This window comes from Musca vetustissima, unplaced genomic scaffold (genome assembly GCF_032173495.1).
Source record: "Musca vetustissima isolate MV318-11 ecotype Yass unplaced genomic scaffold, APGP_CSIRO_Mvet_v1 utg17252, whole genome shotgun sequence".
NCBI lineage: Eukaryota > Metazoa > Arthropoda > Insecta > Diptera > Muscidae > Musca > Musca vetustissima.
In genome coordinates this window covers 13,425-28,330 of record NW_026876597.1, presented here as the reverse complement: position 1 = coordinate 28,330, position 14,906 = coordinate 13,425, and the positions used below count along the sequence as shown (strand labels likewise).

Here is a 14,906-nt window from a genome sequence, read left to right as displayed (position 1 = left end):
TAGCCAATGTGTCTATATTTTATCCTTAGAAAGTGGCTATAATTCGATATTTTTTAGTTCTCATTGGGTGGCGAATGTCCCTACCAAAAATTATAAATATCGGCTTATCTTTGAGTAAAGGTCCTCAAAGATCGGTTCTTGAGTATTAACGGTCTATGCACATTTTCCAACCGAAGTGAATATATTTTCGCCGTGCGAAGTGCCTATAATTGGCAACCCAACATCTTTTTGGGTAAACAATGTCCTTCACAAAACGTGTGCAATATTAATTCATGTTCGTCGATATGGCCCAATTGTCCAAACCTAAGTGTCGGTAGTTTGGTTTTGCCGGAATTTATCATAGCATTTCAGCAATATAAAAATCTCGATCGATTTTATATATTTTAAAGGGTAATTTTGATATGTTACATGGCAATGGACGGTAAGAGTAAGTTCGACCGGTCCGAAATTAAAAAAAAATGCTCCGCTTTTGGTTTTCAAAAAAAAAAAGTATTTAATATTTATTATTTCCTTTAACCATTTGTGCGGCATTTCGATAGGAAAATTACATTATTATGGAAATAATATTCAAAAATCTACGCATATCAAGATTTTTCCTGATGATATATGCCGCACAGGCACAAACATGAATGCATGCATGAGTGTTATCATGACGATGGCGTTTTTGGTAATGATGGTGGTGCTGCTGCTTGTGGTGGTCACCTGAATGCATTCATTAAATAATAAAATACAGAGCAGTGATCCAGGCCGAACCATAGAATTGACACGCGACATTATGCTTGGCTGGCAATGTTCGGTGAGCCGGACATCAGACACCTTTACCCATTTTATACAACCATCACATATATTATCACAATGGAATGGCCAGAGCAGGAACAAAATATATGCAATAGCATTTGTAATGTTATTCACCACCACCAGCACCAGGGATGTGGTCACTATTTTAGTGTATTTATTCTTCTTCCCATTGTTGGGTTAATTTTTTGTGGTTATGTTTAAATTTTCTTTTTTTTTTTTTGTTTGGCAACACTGAAAATACAAAAATTTGCATTTCCAATTTATTCATAGATATGATTTTCATGTCCATCACTTTTTTTGGATTAACCACATGGTTGATTTTTTTCCAAACTCCCTTTGAAACTTTCCCCGTGCAGTGTTTGAAAGTGAGGTGGTGGTAATGATTTTTTCTTTGTTCGAATAAATCATGAATGGTTTATACGTAGCATATGAATGGAGAGTTCATATATAGACATAGACCCCAGACCACATCATCATTAAACTTCGTAATGAATCATTTTCAGTTCGTATCAATCTCCACCTCCTCATCTATAAAATGAAATTTGAACTTTACCTCCACATTGGAAATGAAAATGTTAACATTCAGGAAAAAATATATTAGCACCACCACCACCAATACTACTGACATGAGGCTCATTGAACCATTACCCCGCCAACGACCACCTGAATAGTGGCAGTTACCTCCACTTCACTTCGTTTTTAATTTCATTCAAATGTGGTTTTAATTCATTGTTGTTGGCGGGCACATCGTTTTTTTCGAATTTACACAATTGATGTGAAATTTGAAACTAGATGGATGTTTCAATTTTTTTGTATTTTCTTGTTAACAGCCGACGTCCGACCAAGCAACCGCGTGCTATTGCCAACATTTCGATTTAATGGAGAAATTAAAAAAACTGACAGTTGTTGTTTAGTTGCAACCTTTTTTGTTTGACACAGAGTAGGGAGGATTGTATTTCATTTCATTGGTTTTCACTTTTTTGATGTTGTTGTTTTTATTAAAAAAAAAAATAAAAGGAAACCAATTACCCTGAAAAAGAGCTTTAGTTGCTTTACAAAACCACAAGGAAGTATATAGATAGCCCTTATAGAAGAAAATCTCTTAATTAGAATATAATGGACTTAGGGGCAACCACTGCGAACATTACTTGGAAAGGTCGGAGAATTACTTTTTTTCATAAAAATTATTCACACAAAGTCTTTAAAAAAATGAAATAAAATTCGCAATATTTGACCCCATTGGAAATATATATTTGACTACTTTCTTATTTAATTTGAACCTACATTTATTCAAGAATGTCCCAAAAAAATTTCAAATTTCAATATCTTCAAAAATTTCTCAACAACTTTTGAAAATATGGCCGATTTATTTTATCAGCATCAAGCGAAGGCTGAAGTGCTTTTCAAACTTTAAACGAGTTTTTCTCGAAGCAGTGTTCTTACGAATGGCGGGCACGATAACTCAAAAACTAGTAATCCGATTGGTTCCAAATTTTGACACGTTTCTCTGTGAGTGTATAGCTATCGTATGAACTGGGATAAATCCAATCGGTGAAGATCTTCATTCGTTTTTAATTTAGTTTGTGATCAAAAATAGGCGCTTTTTCAAAAACATTGAAAATCTTGAAAATTTAAAATCGAGAATAGGGGGTTCCCCTAAATCGGCCGAAAAATATATATGGGAGCTATATCGAAATCTGAACTGATTTTGGCGAAACTTAACACACATCCCTCTAGACTGAATTCAGTACGCTATGCCAAATTTCGTGCAAATCGATAGATATATAGGGACTTTGGTGCACCATTTACATTAAATCGGACGAAAATATATATGGGAGCTATATCGAAATCTGAGCCAATTTTCACGAAACTTAGCACACATCATTCTAAGCTTTTTTCGGTTTCCGTGCCAAATTTCGTGCAAATCGAAAGATATTAAGGGACTTTGGTGCACCATTTACCTTAAATCGGACAAAAATATATATGGGAGCTATATCGAAATCTGAATCGATTTTCACGAAACTTAACACAAATCATTCTAGACTCAATTCAGTATGCTACACAAAATTTCGTGCAAATCGAAAGATATATAGGGACTTTGATACACCATTTACATTAAATCGGACAAATATGTTAATGGAAGCTTTATCTAAATCTGAATCGATTTTCACGAAACTTAGCACACATTATGCTAGACTCAATACAGTACGCTACGCCAAATTACGTGCCAATCGAAAGATATATAGGGACTTTGGTGCACCATTTACCTAAAATCGGACGAAAATATATACGGGAGCTATACCTAAATCTGAATCGATTTTCATGAAACTTAGCATACATCATTCTAGACTTAATTCTGTACGCCATGCCAAATTTTGTGCAAATCGAAAGATATATAGGGACTTTGATGCACCATTAACCTAAAATCGGATCAAAATATATATGGGAGCTATATCTAAATCTGAATCGACACATTATTCTAGACTCAATACAGTTCGATATACCATCGTGCAAATCGAAAGACTTTAATGCACCATTTACCTAAAATCGGAATTTTTTTAGAATTCCAAATCTCAACAAAATATTGTAATTATTAGAAAAATCTCAAATCTTTGGTATTTATTTTGCTACATAGTTTTATGCGCTAAGCGATAAATAAATACAGTCAGCTGTTAATGTTACAATGTGTGATGTATACTTTTAGGCGCCATAACTTAAAATCTGTTTTTATTTTTTCTATTATATTGAATATTCCAAAAACGAAATAAGACTTTATTTAAAGCCATTTAAGGCGACCCCCATTCTCAGTTTCAAAAAAAAAAAAAATAACTTTGTGTCTTGATTTAATTCAATCCTACACTAATTCAAAAATGTCAATATAAAATTTCAAGTAAAAATTTCCCTTAAAATAAAAATCAAATCCTTTCTATTTCCCCAACAATAACTAATAATCTTCCTCGATAGGCAAAACCCCATGAAATTGTTCCTTGTTTTGCCATCACCAAAACAAAATAAACAAATGCAAAATACCTACTGTGCTCTTGAGTATTCTATTGGAATTAAGCTGGGAATGATGGAGGAGTGGAGTGTATGTTTGTAAATATTCCTATATAAATGGTTGATGGTTTGGTGTCTGGTCGGCATTTCTCCACCTCATCTTGACCTACTTACTCAAACCTAGAAAAAAGTTTTGTTTTTTGTGGCTCGAATTGTGTGTGACTCAATGTTTGGTTTGGGTATGCTGTTTGTGGAAGAGGTTCGGGTGGTAGGCCGTTTGTTTAGAAGCTTGAATATTGAACACAAGACAAAAGGAATGGAACAACAATAGGAACAACAACAACAAAAGTCGAATCTCTGACAAACACCAAACAAAGCCAATAATAATGCGAATAGAAGTTTTAGAATTGAATATTATGTGTGTAGTATTCGAACAAGCGAGCGAGCGTTTTGAGTATGCAATCATTGTTTGTAAGATACCAACATTTTTTCGAAGGCGGGGGAGGGGTGTGCGGACCTGGGGGGGAGTGAATGACATCAAATGGAAAAAACGGTGTATACATGAATTTATCTACATACATATGTATGTATGTAGGTAAATGGGTTTGTGTATATATGCCACAGCTAAGGTAATCAAATTCTATAGCATTTGATGACTTCATGCGTATTCGCCTGTTTTGGGAAATGTATGCTACGTTTGTGTATGTATGTAATTATCTGGGTTCTTTTACATAAATAATTCAAACGCTCAAGGCTAAATTGGCATCGAGTTGATTGTTAGGCCGCCGACCTGGGTTAAAAAGGGGGGTTGGGGTCGTGGGGGAATGGTAGAATTTCATGAAGTTATTATTTTGTTCTCTCCTGAATGTACGTCCTACTGACAAAATTGAATTTAAAAAAAATAAATAATAATTACATTAAAAAATTGAGGCGAATTTAAAAAAAAAAAATTAAGTGCTTTTTTTGAGCAGAAAAATAAAAATCAGTAAAATTAAAAACATTTTGAAACGGATTTACTATAGTATAAACACAAACGTTTTATTAATCATTTAAGTACTAAAATGCAACTCTGTTTTAAACATTTGAATTTAACGGTTAACTTTGTAAAAATTTTGTAAATAGTACCAAAAACTACATCACTGATATTACTACAACCAATGCTAGACAAGGATCTTGCTTCTCATAAGTAGTACCTAAGCTCAATATATTTTCAATAAAATCGCCACACTCCGAGTCCGGACTCCCCGACTCTGATTCGTTTAGCGAACTCTGAAGGCTTAAGATCATTACCCACGCTTACCAAAGTTGATGGACTCAGATCATAAGCTGAAAGCAATTCCTAAACAATGAGTATAAAGTTAATCTTGCTGTTTCGGATGAAGCCATACCAGCTCCGCTCACGAGCTGCTACATTGGCGACCAACGTGGGGCCGGGTCAACAGTCTAATATATTTATCTAGCCTAGATTGGTCCACTCCTTCTGGTACCTCCCCCACAAATGGTCAAAATGTTCATTATTTATAAATCCAATATCAGGCGAATCGAACGTCCGATTTGAACCAAACTTTGCACAACCTATTATCTTTACGGAGCCTAGATCAAGTCCGAAGTTAGGACCCGTCTGCCTTCTCTTATTTTTCAAGTTCGTGGATTTAAAACATATTTTTTTCAGATTTCTAAAAATATATTTTTTTCAGGCTTGAAATTTTTAAAACTTTTTTTTAAATATTTCTTGTTGTAGCATACATTTAGGCCCCTTTATATTGTTTCCAATTTTTTGGGCCAAATCATTTTCTTCTACTCATTTTCAGGGCATAGATTTTTTTGAGATTTATTTTTTTCAGTGCGTGGATTTAGAAAAAGATATTTTTTCAGGGGTAGATTTATAAAAACAAATATTCTTTCAGGGCCTGGATTTTTAAAACTAATTTTTTCAAGAGCTTAGATTTTAATATGCACCATATTTCCACTTTGTAGCATACATTTAGGAGTTTTAATATTCTTCTCAGGGCTTAGATTTTTTAATAGGCATTTTTCAGTGAGTAGATTTAAAAATAAATATTTTTTCAGGCCCTGAATTTTTTAAAACGATTTTTTGAGGGCTTCGACACCACATTTTCTTTTTGTAGCATACCTATAGGCTACTCATCTCCTCAACGGACTCCCTATGACTGATCGTCCTAATTTAATTTGTATTACAATACCATCCTTAAAAATGATGCTTCAGTTTTTTCTCCACTTCATATTCCATGGCCATTAGAAGTGGGCCGCCCTACTCATTGTCATATTCATTTCTAGTTGCCTCCTTTAAAATTCTTGACAAAAGAGCTCTTCAAAATCTTGTCCCTACTGCTACTAGTTAACCGTTTATAATAAATAGCGAACAATAAAATAATATAAAGTACTAGTACTCTTCTTCTTTTGTTTTTTTTTTATCTTTTCATAATTTATTTCAATTCATTTTCATTACGAGTATTACTTAATATTTATTGTCTGTGGCCGGAGCGATTCCGTCCAGACTAGACCACCGACCATCTTGCTCCATATGGACAATTTGTAGGAAGCTGTTTCGGATTGTGTGGCGAATATTACACGCACACACACACAATTTAATCACAATTACTTAATGTAGTAAAAATGGATTTCTTTCAGGGAAAAGGAAAATTTTGCAAGAAAGCAGAGAAGGTCAAACTGTGTGACTCCAGAATAAAATGTTTACTTAAGATGTTACATTATGAATATTGAAAAAATCTATTCTTGGAAATTTGTAATTTTTCATATAAGGTTAAAATCCCCTTTGTCTTCCACCGGTCTATAAAAAGGCTCATATATTAGGCCTATACAAAATAAAATACCGTCACTCAAGCACAATACACAAATAGTAAGATAGCAGTGATGGCTAAACAGTTATTCTCTTTTTTTCTCTTTTCGTCAATCATTTTTGATGATTATCTCCCATTTACTTTATTCAGAGCTCGTACAAAATATAGTTGTCTTCTTGTAGATATCATGTATCATTCACATCATGACTTGCATCAAAACACTATGTAAAAGAGTCCATAATTAGAAGAGCACCCCGTTTAGATCTCATATTCTAAAAGAGACTGCCTTCACAGTTAATCTATAAGAAGAGACACAGTTCACGCATGCAAAAGGCAATCCCTTCACGACTCATTATGAAAGAGACTTCCTTCTGCATGTATGCAAAAGAGACTCTCTTCATATCTCATTCATGAAAGAGATTACATTGACAGCTCCTATATGAATGTTTGTTTATTCTTGTTTTGGCCCGCCAAAAAGCAGGCGTTACTACACATTTCTGTTTAAGACAGTCTGGTAATTGCTGCTTTAATGCATTATTTTGCATTTTTTAGTTAAATATAACAAACATAAATTAATTATGCAGAAGTTAATTCCTCTTGATGCTCTCGTATTTATTCAAAAAGGAAATCAACTCATTAAAATAAAACAACAATTAAAACTGCTCTGCTGCCTACGCTGAAGTTAAATTATTCGTAAACAAAATATTTAACCTCAAGTTTCCCTTCTCCTCTTTTCAAAAGTCAAATTAATTAACCTCTTTATTTTTTCTCCTTCTCTTTTACAGATACCGCTGGATAAAGAATGGCAAAAAATTCGATTGGCAAGCCTATGATAATCGTATGCTGCAACAGCCGGGTCGTGGTACCCTGGTTATTACTTCACCCAAAGATGAAGATTTGGGTCAATATCAATGTTTTGCCGAAAATGAATTTGGTATTGCCACCTCGAATTCTGTGTTTGTACGCAAAGCCGAATTGAATGCCTTCAAGGAGGATGAAAAGAAAATTGTCGAAGCCAATGAGGGTGAGCCCTTCTCGTTGCAATGTCAGGCTCCGGATGGTTGGCCAAAACCCACAGTCAATTGGTTAATTCAAAATACCTTTGATGCTGGCATTAAAACCATCAACAGTTCACGTATGACTCTCGATCCCGAGGGTACTCTATGGTTCTCGAATGTTACCCGTGAAGATGCCTCCACAGACACTTTCTACACCTGTTCCGCCACTTCGGTCTTCCGTAATGAATATAAAATTGGTAATCGTGTTTTGCTGGATGTTAAACAAACCGGTATTAGTCCATCGCAAAATAAATTCGCCCCCACCCAACAGTATGTGACAAGGAAAAATGAAGTGGCCCTAAGGGGTAAATATGTGGAACTGTTTTGTATTTTCGGTGGTACTCCATTGCCCGAGACGGTGTGGCGTAAAAATGGCGAGCCCATTCAATGGGGTGATCGGATATCCCAGGGTAATTATGGCAAATCGCTGATTATACGCTATGCCACCTTTGAGGATGCCGGCACCTATACCTGCGACGTTTTCAATGGTGTCGGTAAGGGTCAATCGTATTCGATTAAATTGGAAATTCAAGCTGTGCCCTATTTCACCGTTGAACCCGAAATACAAAATGCTGCCGAAGATGAGACAGTGGAATTCCGTTGTGAGGCTTCAGGTGTCCCAGAACCTACCATTCAATGGATCCACAACGGCAAACCCATTAGCCAAGCACCTCCAAACCCCAGACGAACCGTTGAAACGAATCGCATTGTTATCCACGATTTGGTGAAAACTGACACGGGTAATTATGGTTGTAACGCCACCAATTCTTTGGGTTACGTTTACAAGGATGTTTACTTGAACGTGTTGGCTTTGCCGCCAGAGATTGAGGAACCACCACGCAAGGAGGCCACCGTCACGGGCAAGAATATAACAATGCGTTGTCGTGTGTTTGGTGCACCCAAGCCTCAAGTGAAATGGCTCCACAATGGTCGTGAGTTGACTGGAGGACGTTTCACTGTCTTACCCTCGGGAGATTTACACATTCAACAGGTGATCCATGATGATTTCGGCCAATACACCTGCCATGCCAAGAATAAGTTTGGTGAAAAGTCTGCCAACGGTTCGCTGGAAGTAAAGGAAGCCACCCGCATTACCCAGGCCCCACAAAATTACGAAGTTGCTGCCGGCCAATCAGCCACATTCCGTTGTAATGAGGCCCATGACGATACCCTAAATTTGACCATTGAATGGTGGAAGGATTCCCAACAAATTGATTTCGATGCCGAGGCCCGCTTCGTGAAGACCAACGATAACTCCCTGACCATTGCCAAGACGATTGAATTAGATTCCGGAGAATATACCTGTGTGGCCAGAACTGAATTGGATGAGGCCTCAGGAAGTGCCAATCTTATTGTACAAGATGTACCCAATGCCCCGGCCTTGAAGAGTGTAAAATGTAAACCCCGTCTGGCTGAAATCACCTGGGAACCACGTGGTGATAATCGTTCACCCATCCTGCATTATACCATCCAATATAATACGACATTTGCCCCAGCCACTTGGGATGCTGCGTACGAAAAGGTACCCTCTACAGATACCTCGTTCGTTGTGGATATGTCTCCATGGGCCAATTATACCTTCCGAGTGATTGCATTTAATAAAATTGGACCCTCACCACCATCGGATCATAGTGAAGTTTGTACCACACAACCTGATGTACCCTATAAGAATCCCGATAATGTCCAAGGTCAGGGTACTGAGCCCACAAATTTGGTAATCACCTGGACTGCAATGCCCCAGATCGATCACAATGGACCCAATTTCCAATATCGTGTATCCTGGAAACGTGATATACCTGCTGCCAGTTGGGAAAACAAGGACATCTATGATTGGAAACAGGATAGTTTGGTAATTGGTGATCAGCCGACATTTGTGCGTTATCTTATCAAAGTGGTGGCCATTAATCAAATGGGTCAGGCCAATGTTGCTGCCGAAGAAGTGGTTGGTTGGTCCGGAGAAGATCGTAAGTATTGCAACAAATTATATTTTTATATGTATACAAATTTTAATGTGGTTTTTAATTTCCGTTACAGGTCCTTTGGAGGCCCCCACAAATTTCAGCATGACCCAAGTGGTGGGAGCCACCTCGGCCATTTTGAACTGGAACCCTGTTAGCCCTGAATCCATACGCGGTCACTTTAAGGGTTACAAGATCCAAACCTGGACCGAAAAGGAGGGTGAGGAAGGTATGCGTGAAATTCATGTCAAGGGTGATTCCAATCAGGCCTTGGTAACACAATTCAAACCCGATTCAAAGAACTTTGCCCGTGTCTTGGCCTATAATGGACAATTTAATGGCCCACCCAGTGCTGTTATAGATTTCGATACACCTGAAGGTGTACCATCCCCCGTTGAGTCGTTGTCTGCCTATCCAATGGGTTCATCTGCCTTCTGGTTGGTATGGAAGAAACCCTTGAACCCCAATGGTAAATTGACTGGTTATAAAATCTACTATGAAGAAGTTAAAGGTAGTTATGTGGGCGAACGACGTGAATATGATCCCCATATTACCGATCCTCGGGTGACAAGTATGAAAATGGCTGGCCTGAAACCAAATACTAAATATAGGATTTCCATTGCGGCCACCACTAAGGCTGGAGAGGGAACAGAGTAAGTTACATTTTTAATTTTTTAGAGAGGAGAAAGTTCTAACCGTTGCTTTCTTCTCGTTTTTTAGACACTTTATTGAAAAACGCACATTGACCGAAGAGTCCAAGGAACCTGCCGTACCCTATTTCGAATATCACCAAGAACCCTCGGACAATGGTTTGGCCAAGTTCCGCATCAACTGGAAACCCAATAGTGAGGGCCATGCCGGTACCCACTTCTTTACCAAATACAGGTAGGCGACGACCTTATTCAAAACCTTTGTAAGGAATATATTTTAATTGTTGGATTTTCTCTTCTCAGGATCAAGGGCGAGACCCAATGGAATCAAACTCCCGAGGAAAAGAATCGCGACTACCAAGAGGTTGCCGGTTTGGATCCTGAATCTGTCTATGAATTCCGTGTGGTCGCCGTTGATGGTCATTTCATGACCGAAAGTGAAACTCAAGAAATCGACATTGGTGCTGTTGAGGGCCCCATCAAGGTGCCCAATGAAAATCTAGCAAATGCCGGCTGGTTCATCGGCATGATGTTGGCCCTGGCCATTATCATTATCTTGTTCATTATTATTTGTATTATACGCCGTAATCGTGGTGGCAAATACGATGTACATGATCGCGAATTGGCAAATGGCAGACGCGACTATCCCGATGAAGGTGGTTTCCATGAATACTCACAACCGTAAGTTTTTGGGAAATTTAAGTGAAAACAATAGCATATGGGAATTATATTAAAATGTATATATTTTTTAATTTCAGATTGGACAACAAGAGCGCTGGTCGCCAGTCTGTTAGTTCAGCAAAACCAGGCCTAGAAAGTGATACCGATTCAATGGCCGAATATGGAGATGGTGATACAGGTAGGTTTCCAAAACTAAAATTGAATGCTTTATAACCTTAGTTGGATGCTTAAAATAATTATATTTATATATAATTTTTTTTAATTTATTATATAAAAAATAATTACTTATTTTATTATAAAAAATGTATAAGTATATTATTAAATAAATTTTAAATTATTTTTTTTTTTAATATTTTTTAAAATTTATATTTTTATTCGTTAAAAAAATGAATATGTATTTTTTTAATTAACTTCTATAAAAATTTATAAACATATAATTTTATTTATTTATTTTTTTAATTCCATATTTTTTAATTTAATTTTTATTTCAATTTTATTTTTCAATTACTTCATTTATGTGTTGAAAATGAGCTCAGCCGCTGGGCCACGTAAACTACAACAATCATTGCCCACCGTGTCGGAACAGGCTGAAGAAACTGCTTCTGCCGTTCCCTCTACAACACCATCCTCCTCATCGATTGTTGGCATTAAAAAATAGAATTTTTGCAAAATAAAAATTAATTTCGTTAGAAATTCAAACTTTACCAAAGAATAAAATATAGAGAAATTTATTTTCAAAGGTAAACCACAAGTTGAATGCATGTTGTTAAAATCGTTATTTTCAAATTGTTTGATTGAAAATGTTTAAAAATGTTTTTGCCGCCTTTTTTCACCTTTGCCATTTAAAATAAGCCAAATAAAAAAACTGCCTAAGTTCTAAAGTTTTAAGCAACACTTTTTTCGATATAATTTTTGAAAATGCAATTTTAAAACTGCTTAAGAAAATCTACCTTAAAATGCTAACTAATAAAGTAAAACAAAAAATTACAATTCCATCAAATCTAAGTTTCACCAAAATCTAGGGAAATTTTTTAGCCAGTACTCAATTTGACTTTGAAGTTGTCGAAGCCTCTGAAATTGTAAAGTTTATATAAGAACATGATTAAATTAAAATTTGGCTATTTGCGCCACCAGGCATAGTAATTCAGCACACTAATCACCTCTGCTCACGCTTACAGCTCTGAAAGTCCGCGAAAAATATTTCAAAATTAAAAAATATATTAGAAAATGTCAACATTTAAATTGGAAAATTGGGAAATTTGGAAAATTGGTAAGAGGGCTATGTAGAAACATGTTATTATGTTGAAAAGGTTTTGTGAAGAAGTCGTTCATCAATATGCCTGAAAGCCAAATTACAGCCACTTCGTAATGTCAAGAAATTATGTCACTTCGATGGGAAAAATAAGGCGTGGAAGGGGTGGAGAAAATTCATTTAAAAATTCACGCTTTTCGCCCTGCTAGACCTTAACAAATTTTAATCAAAAATCCCACGTTAATAGACCAAAAATATTATTTAACCAGTAAGTAAAGTCGGACTGGGTCAACTATATGATACCCTTCACCACTTTGGGTATATTCTACATATGTATCCTTACAACTGCAAGTCAATGTTCCATCGAAGGAACATACTCATGTCTTTCTGCAATCTTATGATAAATTTAATTTCATTCGTGCAGGTTTAGACCATGGGACAAATTTATTGATACACGCTATACGGTACACCGCACTGTTAAAAATTAATTTTCAATCAGACACCCGTCCGAAATACATATGGGAGGTATGCATCTGCACCAATTTCAACAAAACCCAAATAACATAATTCAAGTCTCAATTTGATACGTTGTGAAAAATTTCGTGTTAATCGGAAAACATTAGGATATTGGTGCACCACTTATGTAAAATCGGACAAATATATATGTATATGTGGGAGCTATATCTAAATCTGGACCGATTTTCATGAAATTTGGCAGTCATCACTCAATTCAGTATGTTATGCGAAATTTCGTGCAAATCGAAAGGTATATAGGGACTTTGGTGCACCATTTACATAAAATCGGACGAAACTATATATGGTTTCTAATTTGATTGAAATTTGGCAAACGACAATTGGCATTATATTTCATGCTCTGACTGGCTTGTTTTACATTTACAATTTCTACTGATCACAGTTACAAATGCTTGTGTTTTTTTTTATAATTCGACACTGCTATTAAAAAAATAAATCAAATCAATCATTCATGATTATTTTCATAAACAAAAAAATCATCTACAGCAAAAAAAAAAAACAAACAACATTGCAAATTAATTAAAAAAAATACAACTCAGCTCATTTTCATCAAAATGCAAAAAAAAACACAGCCAATTATTATAAAAAAATTACATTTTTTTCTTTTAAATTAATACCCGTTTATTTTTTATGTTATATACTTTTTAATAAAAATATATTTTCGTTAATTTTTAATTTTAATTACAATTACAATTTGTTTTAAATTAATGCCCGTTTATGCAAAAAAAGTGTTAATTTTTTATGTTATATAATTTTTAATACAAACCTATATAGTTTTTTAATTTTTATTATTTATTAATTTATTTTGTTTCTTCTTCTTTTTCCCCTTCTCTTCATTTTTTATTGTTTGTTTTTATTCTACTCTACATCCACTGATATCATCACCCTGAATTATGTGTGTGTAAAAAAAACCAACATCAACTTGAAATATTCCAACAAAAATGTGTGTGACACCCCAAAAACAACAACAACCACCATCACCTGTGTTGACAACAACAACTACACCTCCCACCTATGACATCATCCAACGTACACCACCATCGATATTTGTAAAAACTTGTGTTATTTTTATTTTGAAACAATTTTTAAATGTTTTGAAAATCAAATTGTATTTGCTTTTTGGGATTTTTATTATCATGGAAATTATTTAATTATTGCCTTTTTGTCATCACCACCATCGATATTTGTAAAAACTTGTGTTATTTTTATTTTGAATATTTTTTTTAAATATTTGTAAAATTTATTGTAAATTAAATCATATTTCCTTTTTGGGTTTTTTATTATTATGAAAAATTTATTTTTTTTAATTATTTACTGCCTTTTTGTGTTTGTGCTTGTGTTTTATTATAATTATAATTTATTTCTATAATTATTTTATTATAAAAAAATCTTCTCTAGGTTTGAATGAAGATGGTTCTTTTATAGGTCAATATGGACGTAAAATTTAATTATAGTTTAATATAAAAAAACTTTATATATAAAAAAAATTAAACTAAGCAACAGAATTGTCCACCAATTTTTTTATATATCAAACCCAAATCCCAAATATTGGCAAAACCAATACAATTTTTGTTAATATTCCAAACAATCATCACTACTTAGAGCTACCCCATCCTGCAATGGAAGTTATACTATAAACATATTTGTATGTAAAAGAAAATGAAGGAAACCCTGACTCTACTGCCAGCAGCTAAATATTTTTTATAATTTCTTTTATATTTTATTTTCAAAAAAAAAACTATAAGGCAATCTCGAATATTTTGTAAAACGACAAATCTTTATTGGCAATCTCTCGCTATTAATATTGTGTAGTAAAGGAAAATAAGAGTAAATAAAATTTCTGAAATTTTTATTTTTTTTTGTTCAAGAGAAATTTATTTTGTATTTTTAATTTGTCTTTTTCCTTTTTTCTATATATATGTATGAATCTTTGTTTTTTTTTTTAATAATAATTTAAAGAAAAAATGTTTATTATTGCTTAAAGTAAAAAAAAGTATATAAATAAAAACTAAGTGTATTTTTTGTAATACCATCTACCTACAAAGCGCATCCATCCCTGTTACCATAACAACAATAAATCTATGTATTTTTTTTATTTTATTTTAATATTTTTTTTATGTTTTTATATATGTATATGTGTAATAAGTCTCCATGCT

General features: G+C 34.5%; 1 protein-coding gene across 1 annotated transcript in view; it reads left to right on the top strand.

The window, feature by feature from the left end:
* Positions 1 to 14,906, top strand: part of LOC133321141 (neuroglian-like) — a 90,353-nt gene that overhangs the window by 72,483 nt on the left and 2,964 nt on the right. The window contains exons 3-7 of the mRNA XM_061530233.1: positions 7,403 to 9,639; positions 9,710 to 10,286; positions 10,354 to 10,518; positions 10,587 to 10,964; positions 11,042 to 11,142. Coding sequence (XP_061386217.1) covers positions 7,403 to 9,639; positions 9,710 to 10,286; positions 10,354 to 10,518; positions 10,587 to 10,964; positions 11,042 to 11,142 — 3,458 coding nt within the window. The remainder of the gene's footprint in view (positions 1 to 7,402; positions 9,640 to 9,709; positions 10,287 to 10,353; positions 10,519 to 10,586; positions 10,965 to 11,041; positions 11,143 to 14,906) is intronic.